This window comes from Gigantopelta aegis, chromosome 2 (assembly GCF_016097555.1).
Source record: "Gigantopelta aegis isolate Gae_Host chromosome 2, Gae_host_genome, whole genome shotgun sequence".
NCBI classification, from domain to species: Eukaryota; Metazoa; Mollusca; class Gastropoda; order Neomphalida; family Peltospiridae; genus Gigantopelta; species Gigantopelta aegis.
In genome coordinates this window covers 41442728-41468596 of record NC_054700.1, presented here as the reverse complement: position 1 = coordinate 41468596, position 25869 = coordinate 41442728, and the positions used below count along the sequence as shown (strand labels likewise).

Genomic DNA, 25869 nt, shown 5'->3' with positions numbered 1-25869 from the left:
TTTGGAGTTTTAAAGTTTATTTGAATACATATTAGTATGGTCTGTCCTTTAATACACTTTGGATAATGTAACATAGGTGTACAGTATCTATAGACGTCCGAAGATGCTAGTGACTCAAGGGGGCAGTAATATGTTACTTCACCTTTCAACGGCGAGGGTCAGAGCTCCCTGCCCCCACCCCCTATTCCTACGCCTGTAGTATCCAGAATGAAGTCCAGATTTTTAATTATCAGCATGGAAAAAATCGTACATATTTACAATAAAATCTAAAACAGATAAAAACTGTGGTACGAGACCCTAATTATCGCCATACTTAAAGGTAGCGCTAAACCAAATAACATCCGGCTGGATCAAAATTTGAGTTTGATTGTTCACATAGGTTAACATTGTTGCCTATGGGATTTTATTTGATATAGTACAACCTAAACTGCGCGGTGCAGCAATCTGAGATATTGCAGACGCAAACGTAATGTTGTAAACCAGCAATGGCGTGTAAAACACTGTGGGTTGTCTTTTATCCCGTAATTCGGGTAAACAGACGCAGACGTTCCCACTAATTTAACCTCGTCACTGTAATTTACCATCTGACTGGATTCGAGGCTGAAGGGGCCTACTGCGATTGACGAAATGATTGTATTAACCACAAAAACCTAATTTCTGATTGGCTATCGTTTAGTTTCGATTAGGACGTAATCGAATTATATCTAGAATTGGTTTTTGGTTGGTTAACTAGCAGAAAGAAGGGGGAAAACAAGACGATGATAACGTTACGGTTAACGCACAAATAGCTGTTCCTTTCATTAGTTGCTGAATTTGTCTAAAACATTTTTATTTGTGTATTATTATTATTATTATTATACGCGAACGTTTGGATGAGGTGTGATGGACATGCAATCCCCCCCCCCCCCACCCCCCAACCCCCCCAAAAAAACCCAAGAGAGAGAGAGAGAGAGAGAGAGAGAGAGAGAGAGAGAGAGAGAGAGAGAGAGAGAGAGAGAGAGAGAGAGAGAGAGAGAGAGAGAGAGAGAGAGAGAGAGAGAGAGAGAGAAAAACCCCAGATCGCCGTGTAGATATCCAGCCCTCTTAGCCGAGGCCAAATACACGGGCACTATGTTAAGTACCGGTAACAAAGATTGCGGCTTCCACTGCCGTTGAATTTTTAGAATTCATCTTTGTACGCAATATTTATCACAATATAAATAATATACCTGGTAAAAACATTATATAGAATGTCCAACAACTGTCAAACGGGCCAATAACTATCAAAGCTTTCCATATAGAGGGTGCATGGAGGGTACATGGAGGGTACATGGGGTGTTTTTATGTAATGGTAGCGATCATTTCACATCAACTGACAATGTCATATGTTGCTGAACCATAGGCTGAATTTGTTGCTGAACCATTAGTTTCTTGCTGTTTGTATTTTTAACCATAGCAAAAATACTATACAAAGTTAAAGTTTGTTTTGCTTAACGACCCCACCAGAGCACACTGATTAATTTGTCATATAGTCGATGTTGAATATTTGGTACTTGTGACATGTAGTCTTCAATAGAAACATGTTTTCGTTAGTAGCATGGGGTCGTTTATAGGCACTTCTCCGCAGACGAGATATCTAACATACCATGGCTTTATATACCGTTAGTGGAGCATTGGTTTACTATTACGAGAACGGATGCAGGACGTTTCTAAAGATACGGTGTTCAGGAAGAGGATGCAACATTTAAAAAGGTCACATACAGTATTCACAAGCGCACTAACACGTATTATTTATATGGTAATCTTCCTAAGAAATATCAAGTTGAAGTAGCCCCTTTAATTTATGGTTATTTATCGCAAATAAACAGCAAAACAATGCACTTTGCATCCCCGACAATACAGCTTTAATTCAAAGGCAATCGGATTTCCAGTACTTTTATGACAATACTGAATAGATCTTTAACAAGTCTGGACCGAACAAATGATACAAGACGTGGACCTAAATCCGTCGTTACTAGTTCGGTCCCCAGGGAACGCCCCGAGTGCGTATTAATATTCCGGACCCATCCGAGTTTAACACGCGCGAGACTAGAACGAGTATTGGCGGAAACAGTCTGCTTCCGGCGAAACTGACAATGCGCACAAACTAATGGTCATGGCAACAGAGCCAGCGGTGCAAGACGTGGTGACTAAGACAGGGAGATGTCTGCGAGCGTCAAGATTAGAAGAAAAGCGGACAGTGTGCATGTTAATGACGGCTAAACGCTATTTAACTGAAGTGGTATCGCAACGGACGCCCTGAGACAAAATATTGGCGAAGTGAACAACACAGCAACAGTGGTAAAGAAAGCTTGATGGCCAGTTTTATAATATGCTTGAAAATGGAACCCCTTTTAATAAATAAATAAATAAATAAATAAAACGTTTTCAAGAACAACCCCCCTAAATACCTCCCACCCCCATTCCCATAATCAGAACATTATTTAAATTTAAGCCAAAAAAAGAAAAAAAAAAGAAGCAAACCTTCAGTGGTCGAAACTATGGCGGTTTTAAAGTAAACTTAATGTTTTGTTTTTCAACAGTTTTGGCCCATGGGAGTAGTACCACGTTATAAAAAATGTTACTACTCGTCATATCGCATATTGCCATTCACAACATCTCTCACAATACCATATTATAAAACTGTTACTACTGGTCATATCACATAGTACCATTCATAGAAACATCTGAGCACTCATCATACCACATTATAAAAATTTTACTACTCGTCATATCACACAGTACCATTCACAACATCATGTTAGCATTCATCATACCATGCTATAAAAAGCTTTAACTGTCCTCCTATCACATACTGTTGACGTCGTACCATTCATCACACCTTGTTATGAACACCATACCATTCACCATATTACGTCGTTATTAAAGTTTACCATTGATCACATCATGTTACGAGTCACCACATTATGTCACAAATATCTTACCATCCATCACATTATTTATACATCTTATCATCCACCATATTGTATAACAATTGTTTTTTACTATTCATTGGATTATGTTATAAATATCTTACCATCCATAAAATCATTTTACGAATGATCACATCATGTTATAAATATCTTACCATTCATCATATATTTTATTATACATATCTTAACATGCGCCACATTGTGTACTACAATTTTACCATTCACTGGATCATGTTGCAAGTCTTACCATTCATCAAATCATGTTACAAGTGATCACATCATGTTATAAATCATCTTACCATCCATCACATCTTTTATTATATATATCTTAACATGCGCCACATTGTGTGCTACAATTTTACCATTCACTGGATCATGTTGCCAGTCTTACCATTCATCAAATCATGTTACAAGTGATCACATCATGTTATAAATCATCTTACCATTCATCACATGGACTTGCACAGATGTCATTTTATTGTAGGGCTTGGATCGACACAAATAAATCCCTGAGTCGTCAACGTTTGCTCTGTGAATCTGTAACAAACTACTTTTCCTCGAATTGAGGGGTTCACCGAAGGGGCTTATTGATATTCGAAACCCGTCTGCTATGATCACGTCCCCGTCTTTAAACCACTCCAACCGAAACGTCCTAACGCCGGCGAAACTGGCGTTACAGTATAGTCTAACCACACCGCCATTTTCTACTAACGACGTCCCAGTTATATGTAAATCTGAAATGGAAACGGAAAAGAACTCTGAAGAATGGCAATAAAGGCTGGAATATAAAGTTAAGGAAAAACAATGGTGGATGTTTTGACAACTTCACAAACATCATTACAACAGAAGCTGCGCTTCCAACACACCGACATACCATACAACCCCTGCAGTTGCCAACGGCAATCGGCAATGCCGTGGGCATTGCCGTGGTGTTTTTAAATTTCCACGGCACTTTCGTTTGCTGTGGATTATATGCGAATGTTTTTTCCCACGGCATTGTTTTGTTTTTTTGCCCTGGACATTTTCTTAATTCCAGAGGTTGACCATATCAAATTAAATGAAATAGTTTTGTCATGACTGTTTCCCATAAGGGTTCAAGCATGTCTAAAAATGGCACGCCTTTTGATTAAACCAGTGACGTCGCCCGAGACAGAGAGAAGATTACACACCACAGAAGATCTGTTTAAGATACTGGCCTGCTTTTGCTGCCATAGTAAGTAGCTAAAAGAGTGTTTTAACGACTTTTGTTTTTGTTTAACGACACCACTGGAGCACATAGATTGATTCGTAATCGGCTGTTGGATCATGGATGTTAGACACTTGGTAATTCCGACATGTAGGTCCGCATTTACGAAGCCTGTTTTTTTTTAAAGGGACATTCCTGAGTTTGCTTCACTTTTTAAGATGTTATTGATTAACGGAGCCTTTTTAACGATTGTAATTACATATCAAATAAATTTTTCTGCATAAAATATAAGTGGCTGTATATTAAATGTGTTTGTGATGGTTCTAATATTTGCACTAGGTTAAATTTCATTTTATTTCCTAAAATATTGTTTTTTCGTACGTACGAAATTATTTGAAGACAAAATCCAGTTTGGACTTCTTACGAATATTACGACGACCAGAAACACATTGAATATACAGACACTGATATTCTAAACTAGAAAATATATTTAATATGTAAGTTTAATCGTAGAAATATTTTATTAGTCGGAAACATCTTACAATGCAGCAAACTCAGGAATGTCCCTTTAAACGCAGATGTTTAAGCATTGTAAATGTATGTAGCTACAAGCGTGTAAGTCTAAAACAGGCTGTGTAAATTCGGCCCGTGGTCTTCAGAAAAAAACCGCTACATTGTTTTGTCATTAGCAGCAAGGGATCATTTATAACATATTGAATAAATGTCTTGTTTAGAATATCAGTGTCCAAAGTGTGTACCTTTTGTTTCGTATCGCATAAAATCATTGAGTTGCTACAACTTCAAACAATATGTTTCTGACACCGTGTTTATAACCCCTGCGCGTGCTGTAACCTCACCGTGGTGCAGGGGTGTAACATTCTCTTTGAGAATACAGCACAAATTGAAGTTTAGAGTAAAAGTCAGTATCTATCTGTGATATTTGTATTTGTATTTTTGCACAGTTCTTTACACTGTTTTTATTTATATCTTGAATTTTTCTGTTGATGTTGATCATCACCTTATTTGTTTCCATTACCATAGTTTGACACCCAATAGCCGATGTATTTTTCGTGCTGGGGTGTCGTTAAACATTCATTCATTCATTCATTCATTCCGTGTTTATAAAATCTTAAGCCTACCGCAGACGAGAGCTATCAGCTGAGCAAAAAGTTACTTGAGACTTTTAGCTGAGCTGATGGCTCTGAACAATTTCACCGCACACGATGAGCTAAGTGCTGAGCTACTTTGCTTACAACTGTAGCGATGACGTCACTTTAATGCAATGTTCGTGTTTCTATTGGTCAGTTAGTAAATTCAGCTCAGCTGATAGCTCACGTAGCCCGCACACGGTGAGATTTTTGCCATGCGTGGCCAAAAATATCAAACACTATAGATATTTTCCTTACGACCACGAGAGACGAAAAACTCAGCAAAATTGTCCGCGCACGAGAGCTATTAGCTGAGCAAAAAATCTCAAGTAACTTTTTGCTCCGCTGATAGCTCTCGTGTGCGGTAGGCTTTAGAGTCTAGAATCAACGTTGTAATGACCTCACCCACATGTAATTTGTATGGCGCTGTCTTGACGTTAAAAGTCACAAGACGTTATTAAAGACTTAAGTCTAGACTCTAACAGTTTTCTAAGCACTAGGCCAGGACGACCGGAAACACATTGATTTTGTCAAAACTGATAGTTTAATTAAAAAGCTGTAAGTAATGAGTACCTTAACGGTAAAAAAGAAACAGAAGAAAAAAGCTCCAATAGCCGAACATGTTATATTGTTACGTCTTAAGGCGACGTCACACGATACGAGTCTTCGAGAATAGCCACAAGAATAGCCGATTGTACCAAGACCAACATTACGATTAGGGCGACATCACACGACATGAGAGCATCGTACGACAATAGCCACGATAATAACCAATTGCATAAATCGTAATGTTTGTCTTGTCAATCGGCTATTACCGCAGCTATTCTCGTACGAGGTTCTCATTCGAGGTACTCGTATCATGTAGCCTCGCCTTAATGTTTTATCTGTTGCCGTGCAAACGGCTATTCTCGTGTAAGAAACACTCGTATCGTGTAGCCTCGCCTTAAATGTGTATCTGTTGCCGTGCAATCGGCTTTTCTCGTGTGAGAAACACTCGTATCGTGTAGCGAGGCCCTTACAGTTACCGTAATTCTTCGCAAAATCACGACTTACTGTTGTTACTCTTAGGCCACAATTAAGATAAGTTAGGAACGGGAACGGGAACTCTGTTAACGTGCCCCTATCCATATGGTCCAGGCACGCCCATCCCTGGTTGGGCCTCTGACATCGCCAGTGACCAACCCTGGGACGGGAGGGAGAAAAGTTAGGTTATATCCCAAAACGTAAGCGAAGGTTTATTTACAGCTGACAGTTAAAATTTTGATCTACGATAGTATGAAGAATTATTAGAATTATTACCTGGATTCCGCTTTACTGGATCATCTGAAAAACAAAATGTACAACGTTATTAGCAATTTCCACGTGACCGTATCAGAATACACGGAAATCAAAAGATTGTGAAATGCCACAACCTAAAAATAACAATTTAACTAGGAAACTTCGTCGTACTTTTGCATCAATTAAAGAAATGACATCGATAACAATCGATGGTTGTTACAGGGGCTGCGGAACAGGGGTGGGGCGCAGGGGCCATGACCCCGAACCTTTTCCCGTTACTGTGCTCAGAAGTATAAAACTGACGTATTTTAATTCAGTTAAACATTTAACTGGTTTAGGCCCTCAAATACATGTATTTTCAACCCCAAACTATCGAAGTGACAGTACCCTCCCTCTCCCCCCCAGACACTTTAAAATATTTTCCATGGACTCTTTGTCACAGTAGTAAATATTTCGTTACAATCATCTTAAAGAAACTAGAAAAAATATATTTGGTCTAAGAAATGTGTTAGAATCCGTTCGATTCCATCCAGATCTTTTACTGCAATTTCTTCGAGATACTGACTTTTATTCTAAATTTTAATTTTATCTATCTATGATATTATTATTTTTACACAGTCTTTTACCTTGTGTTTTTTATTTAACTGTTGAATTTTTATATTGATGTTGAACATCACTTAAGTTTTGCCTATACCATAGTTTGACACCCAATAGCCGATGTATTTTTAGTGCTGGGGTGTCGTTAAACATGTATTCTAATCTAACATTTCGATACATGATACAAACGTACAAAACAGGTAGTTGTGCTTTTAAAATTCTTCAATGGATTGTTTCTCGTTTTTGTTCCACGTCTGGTTTATCAAAAGTCATGACATAACCGTCACAAGAAAGTGCAAACAACCCTTAGCAACCATCGACAGTAAGTGTAACATATATGGTGGCAATGATTTTTTTTCCACTAAAAATTAACCAATCTGGGGCCCGTTCCACGAAGCGATCTTAGCGCTAAGATCACCTTAAGTGTAAAAGGTAGTTATGCACTTAAAGTGATCTTAGCGTTAAGATCACTTCGTGGAACGGGGCCGTGAACAACAAAACCGTTATGCACGATCAAGACAGTATCTCTTCACAATTTAGAGTCGTAAAGACATTTGGCAAAATAGCCGTTGTTTTTCTATGGCCTATAGGAGGAAAGCCACTCCCGAGGAGATCTGACTATATAACGCACAGCGGAGGAGAGCGAGTAGACAGTTTGTAAGTATGTGTGTGTCTGTCTGTCTGCCTGTGTGTGAGTGTGTGTCTGTGTGTGTGTGTCTGTGTGTGTGTGAGTGTGTGTCTGTGTGTGTGTGTTTTGTGTGTGTCTGTGTGTGTGTGTCTGTCTGTCTGCCTGTGTCTGTGTGTGTGTCTGTATGTGTTTGAGTGTGTGTGTGTCTGTGTGTGTGAGTGTGTGTGTCTGTGTGTGTGTGTGTTTGTGTGTATGTGTGTGTGTGTGTGTTTGTGTGTGTGTGAGTGTGTGTCTGTTTGAGTGTGTGTGTGTGTGTGTGTGTGTGTGTGTGTCTGTGTTTGTGTGTGCGTGTGTATGTCTGTGTGTGAGTGTGTGTGTGAGTGAGTGTAAGTGTGTACGTGTTTAAGTATGTGTGTGTCTGTGTGTGTGTAAGTATGTGTATCTGTGTGTCTCTGTGCGTGTGTTTGTGTGTGAGAGAGTGTGTGTGTTGTGTGTGTGTGTGTGTGTGTGTGTGTGTGTGTGTGTGTGTGTGTGTGTGTGTGTCTGTGTGTGTGTTTTTGTGTGTTTGTGTGAGCGTGTGTGTTTCTGTGTGTGTGTTTGTGTGTCTCTGTGTGTGTCTGTGTCTGTGTGTGTGTGTGTGTATGTGTGTGTGTGTGTGTGTGTGTTTGACTGTGTGAATGTGTGTGTGTGTCCGTGTGAGTTACTCTCTCTCTCTCTCTCTCTCTCTGCGTGTGTCCGTGTGAGTATATCTCTCTCTCTCTCTCTCTCTCTCTCTCTCTCTCTCTCTCTCTCTCTCTCTCTCTCTCTCTGCAGCCGTTTTCTTTTCGTGACAGCAGTTAAAGTAGTGATCCCTTATGAAAATTGAATTAAGTAAATTTATATATACATAATAAAGGTTAAATAACAAAATTCTACTCTTATTACTTACCTTTAACTTTTAATAAAATATATTGTCGTAGTTTTCTTTTGATCATGCTAATTTGACATTCGTATTTCCCGGCATCCTCTCTCGTGACGTCACGAATGACCAAATTCCACTGTTGAGTTTGGTAGACTCTGTCAATAGACAATCTTTTGTCGTCAATCCAAACCGTCGTTCCGATTGTTAGCGGACTAGGGTTCGGCATTTTCCGCCAAACAATCTGCAGAGAACAAAGAAAGAACAGACTAGAACAGAACAGGACCGTATCTAGTCTAACGCAAGGGAAGGGGAGTACAAAAAGAATCAGGGGACATTGGATATATGCATGAAAATCAATTTAAAATTACACGAAACAATCCATTCTATATATATAAAAAAAGAAATAGGAAGAAGAAAAAAGAAAGAAGAAGAAAAAAGCCACCATCCTGAAACAAAAATATAAAATCATGAATATCTCTGCGAGAATTTCTCGAATGAACATTATCTTTCAAACTTGCCCTCACGCCGTAATATCACTCGTTATCGGCCATAACCCGCAACCGCCATTCACCTACCCCCCCCCCCCCCCCCCGCCCACTCGACCTCCAGGAATTGTGTATGTGATCTTACTGTTGGAGAACATATGCTTGGTCTGTCTTTGAAGAAAATGGTTTAGCCTATCCCGACAACAATAGTAATCTGACTTGAGTCCATGTTACCGTATGACTTTCTTTTTTCTAACATTTCTCATTAAAATTTCAGACAGTCTTAAGGCTTATACCAAATTAGATTATAATTTAAAATAAACTGCAAGAGGTGTTTTTGACCGTCTCGAAATTCGTAATTCAAGATATATTAAATTATCTTCGATTTCGCTTGGAATGTAATTATTGCAAGAAAGAGACGGAGAAAAGGAGATGGGGTGGTGGTGGTGGTGGTAGATGTTTAAAATAAATATAACGGTACTTTTTTTCACTAGCGTAACCTGGGGTCGGGTGTGGGGTTGGGTGGGTTGGGAGTAGAAGAGCACCACCTTTTACATTTACCTGTCGCACCATCACGCAACTTATAGTGTGGTTGCTCCCCTCCCCCAATATGGGTTTCCCCCCACCAGTATAAAATCCTCGCTACGCCAACGTCTCTTTCGCAGTTCTCCAACCGCAAAGAGAGACCCCCCCCCAAAAAAAAAAAAAGAAAAAAAAAGAAATGAAAATCTAAGAAATATGTGTACCCACTAAAAAAAAACCCCCACACACAGCATCATTAAGCTTGCTCCTAATTCTTTAAAAGAAGATTCATTCTTTGATGGTATTAAGGTTCTTTATTTTACTGCTATAGACTTTTAAGAAAGAAAGAAGAAGAAGATGTGTGTGCTTTTGATAGACTGAAAACCCTTCAGGTAAAAGCAAATTTCTACAAGATTACAACCTTATGGCGATGAAGCAGAAACGCACTCGAGCGCGGCAACCAGTGGAATTACGTTCTATAAAGTGTGCATTGGAACCGATCCACTACACCGTTTTCTGTGCGGAAGTTGCGCCTTTCGGGCCTCTCCTTCATTATTAAGTTAGTGGCCACGTCTACAAGGGGATCTTATTTCGGGAGATTAAATTTGTTTCGGGCGAGAAAAAGAAATAATCAAATGATGAAGGACGAAGAAGATTATGTTGCCGTAATTCAATCCGATGAAACAATTCAAACTATTTGTCTTTGTTCGTGATATGTTTTCAGGACTTTCGTTGTTTTTAGCCGTGTCTTTTATAAATATTGCTTTTGGTGTCCATTTCTATTAAAATCGAGTAAAAACCGAAAAACTAGATAAAAAAAAAGGTTGGTAAATATTTAAAGTTTTAATTTTCCTGCAGTAGCCTAGTTTTTTTTCTCCCTCTCCAAAAGCTCACAGATAAAAAGAAACTTGCATGGATTGATTACTTCTAACAAGTCTTCGATAGATTATAATTTTTAAAAAATATTTTGATTCCTAATAAAGACCGTAGTTCTTGCAGTAATAAATTACCCAGTTCATCAATTCTTTAAACAAACGGAAGTTTGTATATTAGATTTCAGAGGAGTTTTTGTCACTCTTGAAAGCGACATTTCCGCCGTGAAAAGTATCAAAGGAAAGAAAACTAATGTTAATTTAACAACACCTGAACACATGTTAAACATGTTATAATACATTATGTTTTAAAATACGTTTAACTCATCAGTTTATTCAATAGAAAGATGCTATAATAGATAAATCTCCTAAATATCATATATGTAATAATAAACAGTTGACAGACACGTTTTGTGAACAATATTACCGTAGAATATCAACTCCTAATTACAAATGTTGTGTTTCTTCCCATCAGTTGCTAACTGAACAAGGGAGATATTACGGCAAAGAAAGATCAGAGTATATATATATATATATATATATATATATATATATATATATATTCTTCAAAAAAAAGTACGGAAACTCTAATAAGAATTTACAATTGCCAAAATTGTAAGATATATTAGCTGTGGGAAATGGTTATATGATAATAGTGAATTAATTGGGCAAACATTACAACCGGTAGTTCAGTATTACAGAAGGTTTTATGACCACCAAAGATCTTGAAGGATGATTGGGATCAGAACTGAAATTTGAAAGTTGACGGTTTTTTTAAAGAATTAAACGTAAAAAATATAACGTTCAATTCTTATAATTCCAAATGCGTTAATATTGCCATTATACAAAACTATATTAAAAAACCCAATCGAACTCTATTCCAATATGATTTACAACTGTATCAATACACAAATAAGGGAATTCCCTAAGAAAGTTACATTCGTTTTTTTCCCGTCAAATCTCCGATTCATTATAATGATTTACATAAGGTTTTAATAAATTTTCTGAATCAAATGTGGATAAAAAGTTATAAAATTTAAAATAACTGAACATCAACTGATAACGCAAACAGTTTTTTCTTCTTAAAAATATCAAACGATAATCAGTTAAAAATTGAACGATCTATATACTTAAATTGAAGATTTGTTGTAAAGCGGTTAGAGTAAGAATTTTGAAATAACATAAGGGAGAGCAGAGCGTCAAATTATTTAGAAGATCTATCAATTACTATATTAAAATTGCAGTTGTCAAAAGTTGAATTAGTGAAAAGTGAATGTGAAGACTGACTTGAAAGGGATAAAGTGATTTCAGTGTTACTGTGTGTGTGAATTTTAGAGGAAGTTTGTGATTGTGTGATATTCTCGGAAAGGACAGATCGCGTAACTGTGCACGAAGGCGTATGTGTTTTCGCGCATGTAAGTTGTCGATTTTGTGTTTTTGTCAAATGCGCTCATGTCTGTCTGTTGATTTGTTGAGCATTCTTTGCTATAACTTCTAATAGAAGCTTCGTTTTTGTGGCTGTCAATACATTACGTGTCTCAGTTCAAAACCGGAGTCGTTTAAAGCCTGAATTGTCACTGTCACTCACAGTGCAGACGATATTGGTATAAAAATACAAACGATGGAATCCTCGGGGATTCCGTTGTTGACATAATTGATAAAAAGTAGTTCCGGTAATAACATTCTGTTTTTATTTGTTTACCGAAAAAGTGCAGTTTTTGACGTTCATGGAAGAATGAATGTTGGTTTTTTAGATCACGTGATAGCATTATAATCAATCCAAACACCTATTACAAAACAGTAATTATAAAATGGAATTATTTATCAGTAAATCGCAAATTCAGACAATAAAAATGACTAAAACAAAACAATAACAACTGTATGATCAGCAAAATGAAAAAGATTGACAGAAATAATGTTCCACAGTGATTAATGGACCTTTCTGGAAATTGTCAAAATCGAGAATGACACCCCACGCACGTGTTCAGGGCAACTGCGTGATGCACGTGCAAACTGTAGAATGTGTTTCAGTGTGTTGATTAACAGACCTGAACGTTCTTTACTTGGATGTCTGTGGTCAAAACGTATGTCTAATAGTTGATATTAACATTAATATTTCAGGTTCCCCTACTCTTTTTGAAGATTATATATATATAATAGTTTATTGCACTAAGTAATATAAGTATTACAAAACATAATATAATATAATAATATAAGTATTACAAAACACTTACAGCAAAGTATAAATAAATCTCAATAATGAGTTGGCTGTGGAATTAAACATCACAAAACAAAGAACACAAATTAAAAAAAAAAAGTAATAATAATTTAAAATAAATCAATAAACAATAATAATAATAATAATAATAATAATAATAATAACAATAAAAAATATATATACAATACAAAATACAATACAATACAATACATAACAATACCAAATCAGTGAAGACATTACTGGTAAGCTAGAACTGGCAATGATTGGGTGGAAAAACAGGTAAGACATTTATATAAAATCGTTTGACGTTTAAGCATGGCACAATGTATAAACCTAGCTACATTTATTGTAATTATCTAATTATTGGAAGAAAATATTTGGTAGAATGTTTGCATATTTTGCCATCTATTGTATATTTTGGGCCAATGGCGCATCCTTAAATCACGATACATTGGACATATTAACACAAAATGGTATTCATTTTCAATAACTTGCAAAATGTACAAATATTCGGAAGGCTTTTGGTTATATGTGCCAGTTTCACACAAAAAGACCATGAGAAGTTAATAACATGTCAATTGTGCAATGGAGACGAAGACGAATATCACTTTATTTTGATACGATCTTGTTATGTCAAGAACGATTATTGGGTCAAATCACAGGCGTATAGAATTGTACAATTGTTATCTGTTCAAAACAATTACCATAGTTTGATACCCAATAGCCGATCTATTTTTTTGTCCTGGGATGTCGTTAAACATTCATTCGTTCATTCTGTTCAAAACAAAAACGAACTATACACATTACCATAGTTTGACACCCAATAGCCGATGTATTTTTCGTGCTGGGGTGTCGTTAAACATTCATTCATTCATTCAGTTTACCATAGTTTGACACCCAATAGCCGATGTATTTTTCGTGCTGGGGTGTCGTTAAACATTCATTCATTCATTCAGTTTACCATAGTTTGACACCCAATAGCCGATGTATTTTTCGTGCTGGGGTGTCGTTAAATATTCATTCATTCATTCATTCATTCATTCGAACTATACAATCCTGGTAAATATCTCAAACAGGCAACATATTTACGTTCTCAACTCATTTGAATGTCCGTCCTAAAAAACTACACAATCACGCATGTATATATTTCTGTTTATGTATCATTGTCTATTTTATACCTATTAGCCGCAGGCGATTGTAATATGATGTCTAATACATGTTTTATCGGGTTTTTTGACGCTTGGTCGAGAAAAGAAATCCACTACCGCCACACAGTGTTCTCCCACCGAAAACAAAAGCAGCAAAGGATCTTTTATATGCATTTTCCTATAAACAAGACAGTACATACCACGGCCTTTGATGTACCAGTTGTGGATCACTGGTTTGGTCGGTGGAACAAAAACAAGTTTATCAGGGCGACCATTCTACCACTGAGTTGCATCCCGCCCCGCCCGGCGGGATGTAGCCCAGTGGTCTGGGATCGATTCCCGTTGGTGGCACATTGGGCTGTTTCTTGTTCCAACCAGTGTACCACGACTGATATAACAAAGGCCTTGGTATGTGCTATCCTATATGTTGGATGGTGCATATAAAATATCCCTCACAACTAATGGAAAATAAATAAATCAATGTGCTCTAGTGGTGTCGTAACTTTAACCGGGTGTTTCTATCAATACCAACGTTTACTGGATTAAAAATGGGGGAGGACCTAATTCCCAAGAATACCCTCCTAAAATGTGAGGGGTGTCACTTTAAAACAAATAAATCAAACTATTTTCGTTCTTTTTTTTCTAAAAGGAAATTTTTATAAGCCGCTGAATATCTCGATCTCGTATTGTTGTCACATATGCACCGCACGTTGGCAACTGATTAATGAAGCGTATCATCGTATATCAAACACAGCTGTCTACTTTTTATAGTTACCATCAAGCAATAATATTCTAACTTTTGTCAGTTCAAAGAGGAATCTACAGTAACTGTTGTTAACAGACAACATACACCCTGGTAAAAGTCTGTAACGTGACTATCTTATCAACGATTTTATTTCAAGCATTGAGCTATCAATCTTTTTCTGGAAATGACGAAACTCAGTTAACACACGAATAAAGGATGATAGAAAACACTGCCATGTTAAATGTTGTTTTGCGTGGTGATGAATGGACTTATGTCAGTAAAACACTACTGCCACATGGCGGACCAACCCGGACCAAAGAGATGGCGGTGATAAGATAAGAGCTATCTAAGAAGAATATGAAAATTTGCGTGGAATATTAATGTCGTAGATTGTGGACAATTGAGGGTATGAATGTAGATAAAGATGAGTAGGACGATGGAAATATAAATGAATATGGAGAGACGTGAATGGGGATATATAGACGAGATGGAAATAATGTGGAGGATGAGAAGAGATTTAGAAATGGAGATAGGAATAGCAGGCGATAAGACACAAAGATCTAACAAGAATATGATAAATGATTGTGGAATACCAAAGTTGTAGATAGTGGAGGGATTGGGGAGTCATAGGGATAAAGATGTAAGTGAAAATGCAGATGTGTGGCAATATAGATGGGAATGGGATTTGGGATAGAGATAGGGATAGGGATGGAGAAAGATATAGGGATGAAGATAGAATGAGTGCATGAATGAATGTTTAACAACACATCACGAATAATACATCGGCTATTGGGTGTCAGACTAAGGTAAATGTTTAACAACACATCACGAATAATACATCGGCTATTGGGTGTCAGACTAAGGTAAATGTTTAACAACACATCACGAATAATACATCGGCTACTGGGTGTCAGACTAAGGTAAATGTTTAACAACACATCACGAATAATACATCGGCTATTGGGTGTCAGACTAAGGTAAATGTTTAACAACACATCACGAATAATACATCGGCTATTGGGTGTCAGACTAAGGTAAATGTTTAACAACACATCACGAATAATACATCGGCTATTGGGTGTCAGACTAAGGTAAATGTTTAACAACACATCACGAATAATACATCGGCTACTGGGTGTCAGACTAAGGTAAATGTTTAACAACACATCACGAATAATACATCGGCTATTGGGTGTCAGACTAAGGTAAATGTTTAACAACACATCACGAATAATACATCGGCTATTGGGTGTCAGACTAAGGTAAATGTTTAACAACACATCACGAATAATACATCGGCTATTGGGTGTCAGACTAAGGTAAATGCCTCAGTGGAAGGAAACTGTTTATTTAACGACGCACTCAACACATTTTATTAAGGGTTAAGGACCATACAGATACTGAGGCAGGAAACCCGCTGTCGCCACTTCATGGGCTACTCTTTTCGATTAGCAGCAAGGGATCTTTTATACACACCATCCCATAGACAGGATAGCACATACCACGGCCTTTGATGTACCAGTCGTGGTGCACTGGCTGGAGCGAGAAATAGACCAATGGGCCCGCTGGCGGGGATCGATCCCAAACCGACAACGCATCAAGAGAGCGCTTTACCCCTGTATCAGTGGTGTGGTGATCAGGATGAAGATTGAGAAATGGTTTGGGGTGGGGATAGAAATGTGGCTGATGGACATTTCGATGGGGTGTGGACATATATATACATGTATATATATATATACACAATTTTATTATTATTTTTTTTACATCGAATACCAATGCCGTTTAAAATGTAGGTGCAAGTGGGGATGGACTTGGGGATGGACACTTTTAGTGGGGGGGGGGGGGGGGGGGGGGGGGGCCTACTTGTCCCCGTTAAGTTCCGTCCTGTATTTATGTTATAAACACTACTTGACACTCACTGTTCTTTCTCCTAAATTGCTGACCGAACAGAAGAGTCGGGCTGTGTCTCCGCTGTAGTAGCTTAGGACGTCGGGCACTGGGTTAAACTCTGGTTCTATGACCCGTATTTCCGGGTTAGTCTTGCCAACTGAAAGGACAACAACATAACGTATAAATAAGAATTGCATTTGCACATTGCAAATAACAAAATAATGTTTTTCCATCATATAATATCCATCACAGTATTGGTTAAAATAATAGGCCCTATCTCTGAACTACTTGTTCAAAAACGTTCGCTCGGTAGGTACGTTTTAAAACAACTCGTAAGATAAAAGGTATCTAACGGCCAGTCTTGTAGTATTTTCTATGTATAACACTAAATGAAATATCAAAGACGATAACACTAATAAACTAGGCTAAAGGTTCAACATAGAACATTTCAATCGACATATATTATGCACCTTAAATATAAATACTAAAATGCCCTTACCCCTAAAACAAATCAGACAAAATGGTGGAAGGAGTATGTTGTTATTCTCAGATATAACACGAAGTATTTTTGACTACACTAGTTCCACACAATAATTGTCATCTGAATTTTACGCACACATATCAATAACAATAATAGATTATAGACTCATACTAGTCAAATCAAATCATACGAAATTATTAGCAAAGGCCCCTTTTTACAAAGCGATTTTAGCGCTACGATCACCTTCAGTGTATAAGATAAATATGCACTTAAGATGACCTTGGCCTTAAGATCGCTTTGTAAAACAGGGTACAGATGAAACAAAAGTGTATGACCAAAATGTATTCTCGGATATTTGACCAATAGCAGGCGTGGCAGTATTGAAAGTTATGTGCAGTCTTCCAGAACATCATATTTCAAAACCTCATTAATTGGACTTAACTGTGTCTACCACCATCATACCTAACTTCTCAATAAAACGCAAATATTGCACGGTCTCCATCTCTCGATTATCGTATAGACAGTTCCAAAATCTCAATGATTTCCTATAATATTTCAATGAACTCATTTCACAAACGACCATCATCGCCTCTGGACGATTTTAACCTGCTGGTGAACCTCACCTTTGACCCTTACATTTCAACAAGCTCTAAAACTCTTAATTCCAAGCCGAATGAACCTTACGTTTCAGAGAAGCACGCTCTCGTCTGCAAAAATAATCTTCACGTCTCAAGTGGAACTTCTGTAGACCATTTCCGTCATTCCATGAAACTCAGATGTACTGAATGGTCTATCTACAGATTATTGACATCCATAACGACTGGCAAGGCCATACTTCTCATATTTGATAGGTGGACTCCATGAATTCAGAGTGGGACAACTTGTAAATGCTAATATCCCGCCATATCGAAGAGGTCGATGAAACGTATATAGAAGAATATGATTCCATTATCGGAAAAACCTCGGCCATTTACTTCAACTTAAACGCAGCGATAAAAAAGGAAAGGAGAACAGATTAAATCTGTATTTTAGACCAGTATCCGCTGAAACAGCAATGGCAAAATTGAATTCCAGTTATTTCCATGCTAGAAAGATCCATTTTTTATGTCAGATAATTGAGAATGGTTGCATATTTATGGACACTTTTTGTTTTTTAAATTATGTTTCCATAGTAACGGATTCTAATAACGAAATTTTCTCTGTCTTCTTTTCTATCAGGTGCCGAATTGATATTATAATAACGCCAATCAACAATTCGTATAACTAGACCTAAATTGTTCGTAATCATTCTTGATATCGATCGATATTGACCGATATTTTATATTTTATTAATTCATTTCAATGACTTTTGTGTGTTTGTGGTAGGTGAATTTTTTTTTTATTACATCCATCAAAACCTTGTAGCAGTTTTTGAAAATTCATTTAGATGCGCATCATATGACATTGAATTTTCGAGGCATCTTAACAATGCCAAAGTGGAGGTGAACAGCAAAAGAAGCTGAAAGATAGGAGCAGCTGCCAGATCGGGAAGAAATGAGATGGAATTCAAAGGAGAAAAAGGAAAGAGGGCAGTGGGATAAAAAGACAAATAAAACAAGAAGGAAAAAAAGAAAGAGAGAAACTGTTTTGGGGAAGGACGTAGCCCAGTGGTAAAGCGATCGCTTGATGCGCGATCGCTCTAGGATCGATACCAGTAGGTGGGCCCATTGGGCTATTTCTTGTCCCAACCAGTGTTCCACAACTGATGCATCAAAATTGAAAGGCCGAGGTATGCACTATCCTCTCTGTGAGATGGCGCCTAAATAAGTCAGTTTTATTTTGTAAGTTGCAAGTAGTTAACAATATCTTTCACTCGCAATTGATAATTTCTGGCACTTATGTGATCTTGTTAGACATATTGTTAACCTATATTATCATGCATTGTCCATAAGTGGCAAAAGCCTTTTCCAAGCTGACCCTTTGGTGTTTAGTCGCATCTATATAGTCAGTTCTGAACCCGTTACCGTGTGATCTTGTTAGACCTATTACCAACATGTACTCGACTGAATTGTTCACAAGTGGCAATAGTCAAAGGTGACCTTTTCTATCTTAGGTGACAGACAGTCCTGCACAATGAAGTTTCGAAATCATTGGTCTACGCCCGAAGGAGGCTATCAAGTTGATAATTGTCTGTTGTGGTCATCAGAAAACCAGCTTACCGTAAATCCTGGTACAGAAGCCGAGGATAACCCTCAAACGCAGCCACTATAATCTATCCTATGACACGCACGAAGGTAATGTAAAATATATGCAGACAACATGCTGGGTATACCGTACTCGTGGTCGTGTGCGTAACGTACGCGACGCTATGTTAATATGAAAGAGTGACATTATGGCCTCTACTTCGATTATAGTGATCATTTATTTCAAAAACGATTTCACGAAAAGAGACTTAACCTCTATTGAAGACGCAACCTGAATTCAACAACCAGCTCTGTTTAAAATCCCCTCTTCTGTACAAGATCCAAGCTTTATTTAAGACGTATCCTTTATTCAAAACCAGCTTCTTTTCAAGACCCAACCTCTATTAAAAAACCAGCCTCTAATCAAGACACAACCTCTATTAAAAAACCCAGGCTCTATTCAAGACCCAACCTCTGTTAAAAAATAACCGGCCTCTATTCAAATCAAGACTCAACATCTATTCAAAACCTAAACCCTATTCAAGACCCGCCCTCTATTAAAAACACAGCCTCTATACAAAACCAAACCTATATACAAAACCAAACCTATATACAAAACCAAACCTCTATTCAAGACTCATCCTCTATTTAAAACCAAACCTCTATTCAAGACCTTACCTCTATTAAAACCCCAAGCCTCTATGCAAAACCAAACCTCTATTCAAGACCCAGCCTCTATTTAAAACCAAACCTCTATTCAAGACCTAAACTGTATTAAAACCCCAAGCCTCTATGCAAAACCAAGCCTCTATTCAAGACAGCCTCAATTCAAAACGCGACCTCTATTCAAGACCCATCCTCTACACAAAATCCAACCTCTATTCAAGATACAACCTCTATACAAAACCAATCATCTGTAAAACAAAAACAAAGCCTCTACCTCTGTTAAAAAGCTCAGCCTCTTTACAAAACCAAACCTATATAATTCAAGTCCCAGCCTCTATTCAAGATCCAGTCTCTATGCAAACCCAACCTCTGTACAATACCCACCTCTTATCAAAACCCAACCTCTGTACAATACCCACCCTCTATTCAAAACCCAAATCTGTACAATACCCATTCTCTATTCAAAACCCAACCTCTGTACAATACCAATCCCCTATTCAAAACTCAACCTCTGTACAATACCCATCCCCTATTCAAAACCCAACCTCTGTACAATACCCATCCCCTATTCAAAACCCAACCTCCGTACAATACCCATCCCCCATTCAAAACCCAGTCTCTGTACAATACCCATCCCTATTCATAACACAACCTCTGTACAATACCCACCCTCTATTCAAAACCCAACCTCTGTACAATACCCATCATCTATTCAAAACCCAACCTCTGTACAATACCAATCCCCTATTCAAAACCCAACCTCTGTAAAATACCCATCCTCTATTCAAAACCCAACCTCTGTACAATACCCATCCACTATTCAAAACCCAACCTCTGTACAATACCCATCTCCTATTCAAAACCCAATCTCTGTACAATACCCATCCCCTGTTCAAAACCCAACCTCTGTACAATACCCATCCTCTATTCAAAACCCAACCTCTGTACAATACCCACCATCTATTCAAAACCCAACCTCTGTACAATATCCACCCTCTATTCAAAACCTAACCTCTGTACAATACCCATCCTCTATTCAAAACCCAACCTCTGTACAATACCCACCCTCTATTCAAAACCTAACCTCTGTACAATACCCTTACCCTATTCAAAACCCAACCTCTGTACAATACCTATCCTCTATTCAAAACCCAACCTCTGTACAATACCCATCCCCTATTCAAAACCCAACCTCTGTACAATACCCACCCTCTATTAAAACCCCAACCTCTGTACAATACCCATCCTCTATTCAAAACCCAACCTCTGTACAATATCCACCCTCTATTCAAACCCAACCTCTGTACAATACCCATCCTCTATTCAAAACCCAACCTCTGTACAATACCCATCCTCTGTTCAAAACCCAACCTCTGTACAATACCCATCCTCTATTCAATACCCAATCTCTGTACAATACCCATCCTCTATTCAAAACCCAACCTCTGTAAAATACCCATCCTCTATTCAAAACCCAACCTCTGTAAAATACCCATCCTCTATTCAAAACCCAACCTCTGTACAATACCCATCCACTATTCAAAACCCAACCTCTGTACAATACCCATCTCCTATTCAAAACCCAATCTCTGTACAATACCCATCCCCTGTTCAAAACCCAACCTCTGTACAATACCCATCCTCTATTCAAAACCCAACCTCTGTACAATACCCACCATCTATTCAAAACCCAACCTCTGTACAATATCCACCCTCTATTCAAAACCTAACCTCTGTACAATACCCATCCTCTATTCAAAACCCAACCTCTGTACAATACCCACCCTCTATTCAAAACCTAACCTCTGTACAATACCCTTACCCTATTCAAAACCCAACCTCTGTACAATACCTATCCTCTATTCAAAACCCAACCTCTGTACAATACCCATCCCCTATTCAAAACCCAACCTCTGTACAATACCCACCCTCTATTAAAACCCCAACCTCTGTACAATACCCATCCTCTATTCAAAACCCAACCTCTGTACAATATCCACCCTCTATTCAAACCCAACCTCTGTACAATACCCATCCTCTATTCAAAACCCAACCTCTGTACAATACCCATCCTCTGTTCAAAACCCAACCTCTGTACAATACCCATCCTCTATTCAATACCCAATCTCTGTACAATACCCATCCTCTATTCCAAATCCAACCTCTGTACAATACCCACACTCTATTCAAAACCCAACCTCCGTACAATACCCACCCTCTATTCAAAACCCAACCTTTGGGTCTACTGGACACAGTGAAATCACTCATCTCTATTAAAAACTCAACCTCTATTGAACTCCCAAGTTTTAAAGACCCAAATTCTATTCCTGACCCAAGTTATATTCAAAACCAAACATCTATTCTTGAAGTCTCCTCTATTAAAAACCCAACCTCTACTGAAGACCCAACCTCCATTATCGACCTCTTTCTCTTTTCAAGACCTAACTTTTCTTTGGGACTCTGTATCAGTACAAGCTCAGGTCAGTACTTGAGGGATTTCGGAATTACATTCCTGACAATAATCCCAGGAGTTAACACAAATCATGTGTCCGAGATCCGCAGTAAAACAATTCTAGTACCTTTTTATTTCCACGGGGACGTCATAGATCCACAACGATAACCAAGGAGGGCCGAATAAATATAAGTTGGGAGAATCGTTGCATAAGATATTAACCTGAGATTCGTGCTATTTATCACGATACCTCACGGACAAGAGATCCTCCGGCAGATACCAGAAAGTCGTCTGCGTTTGTAAGTCATTCCACTCTCGGGACGGAGAGGTTTGGAGGATCGACTCGAATTACCATGGATCATTTGCGAAATATACGGAACGCATACACAGTATGCTTTTGTAGCAAAATGGATCATAAAGACGTTTTAAATGTTCGGCTAATAGTAGAGGGATTTGTCTCAGTATTAGGGATTCCTCGGGAGACGAGATGGGTCGTTATTCGATATCGTCCAGTAGACTCACTGGGTCAGTTCCCGTTATAGACAAACAATGCTTCATGGATTATGTATCAAATGTAAGAATGTATTTGTTCAGCATTTCAGATCTAATCCAAATTACTTAGTGAAAATTATTTTACAAAAACAAACAACCCACACCTGAAAACAAATAAAAAGCTGAAAAATCGCATTCCTGCAAATGTCATGGTAACTACTATCCTGATAAAGCACATAAAAGATCCGTGTTAACTGACAGGACCACCACCACCACCATCATCATTTCTTTTTTTACTATTTAATCATCATCATCATCATCAGCATCATCATCATCATCATCATCATCATCATCATCATCATCACCACCACCACCACCACCATCATCATCTCCTCTTATGCCGTTGCAGAACGGCCTGAGTGTCATAAAGTTCGGCTCTGTTCTTGTAGTCAGAAGATTAAGGATTGCTGATTTACCAAACTAACCTGGACCAATTCATTGAACAAGCAACAAGAACAGCTACATCATCGTCATCATTATCATCATCTTCGTTATCATCATCATGATTATCACAATCATCAACATCAGCATAGTCATCATTGTTATTATCATCATCATCGTCATCAGCAGCAGCAGCAGCACCACCACCATCACCACCACCATCATCATCATCCCCACCACCACCACCATCACCACCACCATCATCAGCAGCAGCAGCAGCCGCAGCACCACAACCATCATTACCATCATCATCACCACCATCATCACCATCATCATCATCACCACCACCACCACCACCACCAATTATAATCTTTACTACCATCGTCATCATCGTCAACATTACCATGGTCATCATCATCACCATCATCATCATCATCATCATCAACTAGCAATAAAAGCTGACTGAGAAGGACACTTCCATGTCTGTGCACCCCGATACACACACGCACATAACATCTTAGAACGACATTCCCGCTAAAAGCCGCTCCGTCAGACACCGTTAATTTGAAGCCGTCTTTAGACATTTAGCAGATTGCAATGTTGAAAAAACTGTCTCTTAATTCCTTCAATAGCCCCGGCAATAAACGGAGGCATAGATATTCCAAGATTGGAGAACCGACAGACTACTTCTGACAGTTATGATGCCGTAAAGACCATCACCAACTCCTAAACACCGCGTTTGATAGATGAAGCCGGATTGGACAGCCAGGAAACTCTCCATCAATCATATCGCTCGTTTCTTTTGCGACTAATCGCTTTCATGTCGCTATAAAGGAGATCGCATCTCTATTAATGGAATAACTTCTATTCATTATTCAACCCAAGACGCAAACACAGTGGCAGCAAATGTTTTTGGTCTTTTTACGTTCTTACGCATTATATATACATGACTGGCGTGCTTATAAATAGCGTTTTGTTGTAAATCTTGTGCCGTGGCAGTGCTATTTAAAAACATGAGAATGTTAATCACCCAAAAGAGAGAGGGAAATCATCGAGTGATCGTTCACAAAGTTGTATGTTCAGACATATTAAAATCGATCTTATACCTTAGTTATATACTCTTCAAAAAAAGAAACGCAAAAGGGTACAAATGGGTTATAACTCCGATTTTATGTTTCCTACCGGTTCATGCTTTGTGAATATAAGGTCATTGCATGTCCCAAACACATTCCCACGGTTACATTCGATAAAACGCAGCTACTGTACAATAAAGTTCCAAAATGTGAATATTCGCAAAAACGCAGCCACGTGCAAACCATGTCACCACTGCACGTGTGTTGTCTGCACGTGCAACATGAACACCGACAGTATAAAAGTGCAGGGTGTTCGCTTGCCTGGCCTCTGTATCTGGCCGACAGTTGACAATCCAGGACATGCCACGTCTCAGTGAACCGCAGAGAAACAATGCCATCAGCCGACTAGACGCAGGCGAATCCAGAACGGCCGTTGCCAGGGCATTCCATGTGTCCCCAAGCACCATCTCCAGACTGTGGGACCGTTACCAGCAACATGGATCAACACGTGACCTCCCTAGATCCGGTCGACCACGGGTCACTACCCCCGGGCAGGACCGCTACATCCGGGTACGCCACCTTCGGGAACGATTGACTACTGCCACCTCCACAGCCGCAGCAATACCAGGTTTGCGCAGGATATCCGACCAGACCGTACGGAACCGCCTACATGAGGTAGGAATTCGTGCCAGACGTCCAGTTCGAGGTGTCATCTTAACACCACAACACCGTCGACTCCGACTGCAGTGGTGCCAGATTCATCGACAATGGCCTCAACTGCGATGGAGACAGGTGTGGTTCAGTGAAGAGTCCCGATTTCTACTCCGACGTCATGATGGAAGATGTCGCGTGTATAGGCGTCGTGGTGAACGTTATGCGGCAAAATGCGTGCAGGAAGTGGACAGATTCGGCGGGGGTAGTGTCATGGTGTGGGCAGCCATCTCACACACTGGCAGAACTGACCTGGTCCACGTGCAGGGCAACCTGAATGCACATGGCTACATTGACCAGATCCTCCGGCCACACATCGTTCCAGTTATGGCCAACGCCAACGCAGTGTTCCAACATGACAACGCCAGGCCTCACACAGCACGTCTCACAACGGCTTTCCTACAGAACAGCAACATTAATGTCCTTCCTTGGCCATCGATATCACCGGATTTGAACCCAATTGAGCATCTATGGGACGAGTTGGACCGACGCCTCCGACAGCGACAACCACAGCCCCAGACCCTGCCCGAGCTGGCAGCAGCCTTGCAGGCCGAGTGGACCACCATCCCCCGGGACGTCATCCGTACTCTGGTTGCTTCAATGGGCAGGCGGTGCCAGGCAGTTGTCAACACACGCGGAGGCCACACCCAGTATTGACTCCAGATGACCTTGACCTTGGTGGTGTGTCCTATCACTTACTCACAATGGACTAGAGTGAATTGTTAACAATCCTGCAACATTTGGTAAATATCGGACTCACCATTCAATAATTAAATCAATTCTCCAAATGTTACGACAATGTGGTTTTGCATTTCTTCTTTT

At 38.9% G+C, this 25869-nt stretch overlaps 1 protein-coding gene across 1 annotated transcript in view; it reads right to left on the bottom strand.

Moving 5' to 3' along the window:
• LOC121388596 overlaps positions 1-23847 on the bottom strand; it is a 37915-nt gene extending 14068 nt beyond the window's left edge. The window contains exons 1-5 of the mRNA XM_041520002.1: positions 23643-23847; positions 16599-16726; positions 8717-8930; positions 6585-6608; positions 3395-3685 (exon numbers count right to left, since the gene is read on the bottom strand). Coding sequence (XP_041375936.1) covers positions 3395-3685; positions 6585-6608; positions 8717-8930; positions 16599-16726; positions 23643-23847 — 862 coding nt within the window. The remainder of the gene's footprint in view (positions 1-3394; positions 3686-6584; positions 6609-8716; positions 8931-16598; positions 16727-23642) is intronic.
• Between the last annotated feature and the right edge of the window lie 2022 nt (positions 23848-25869).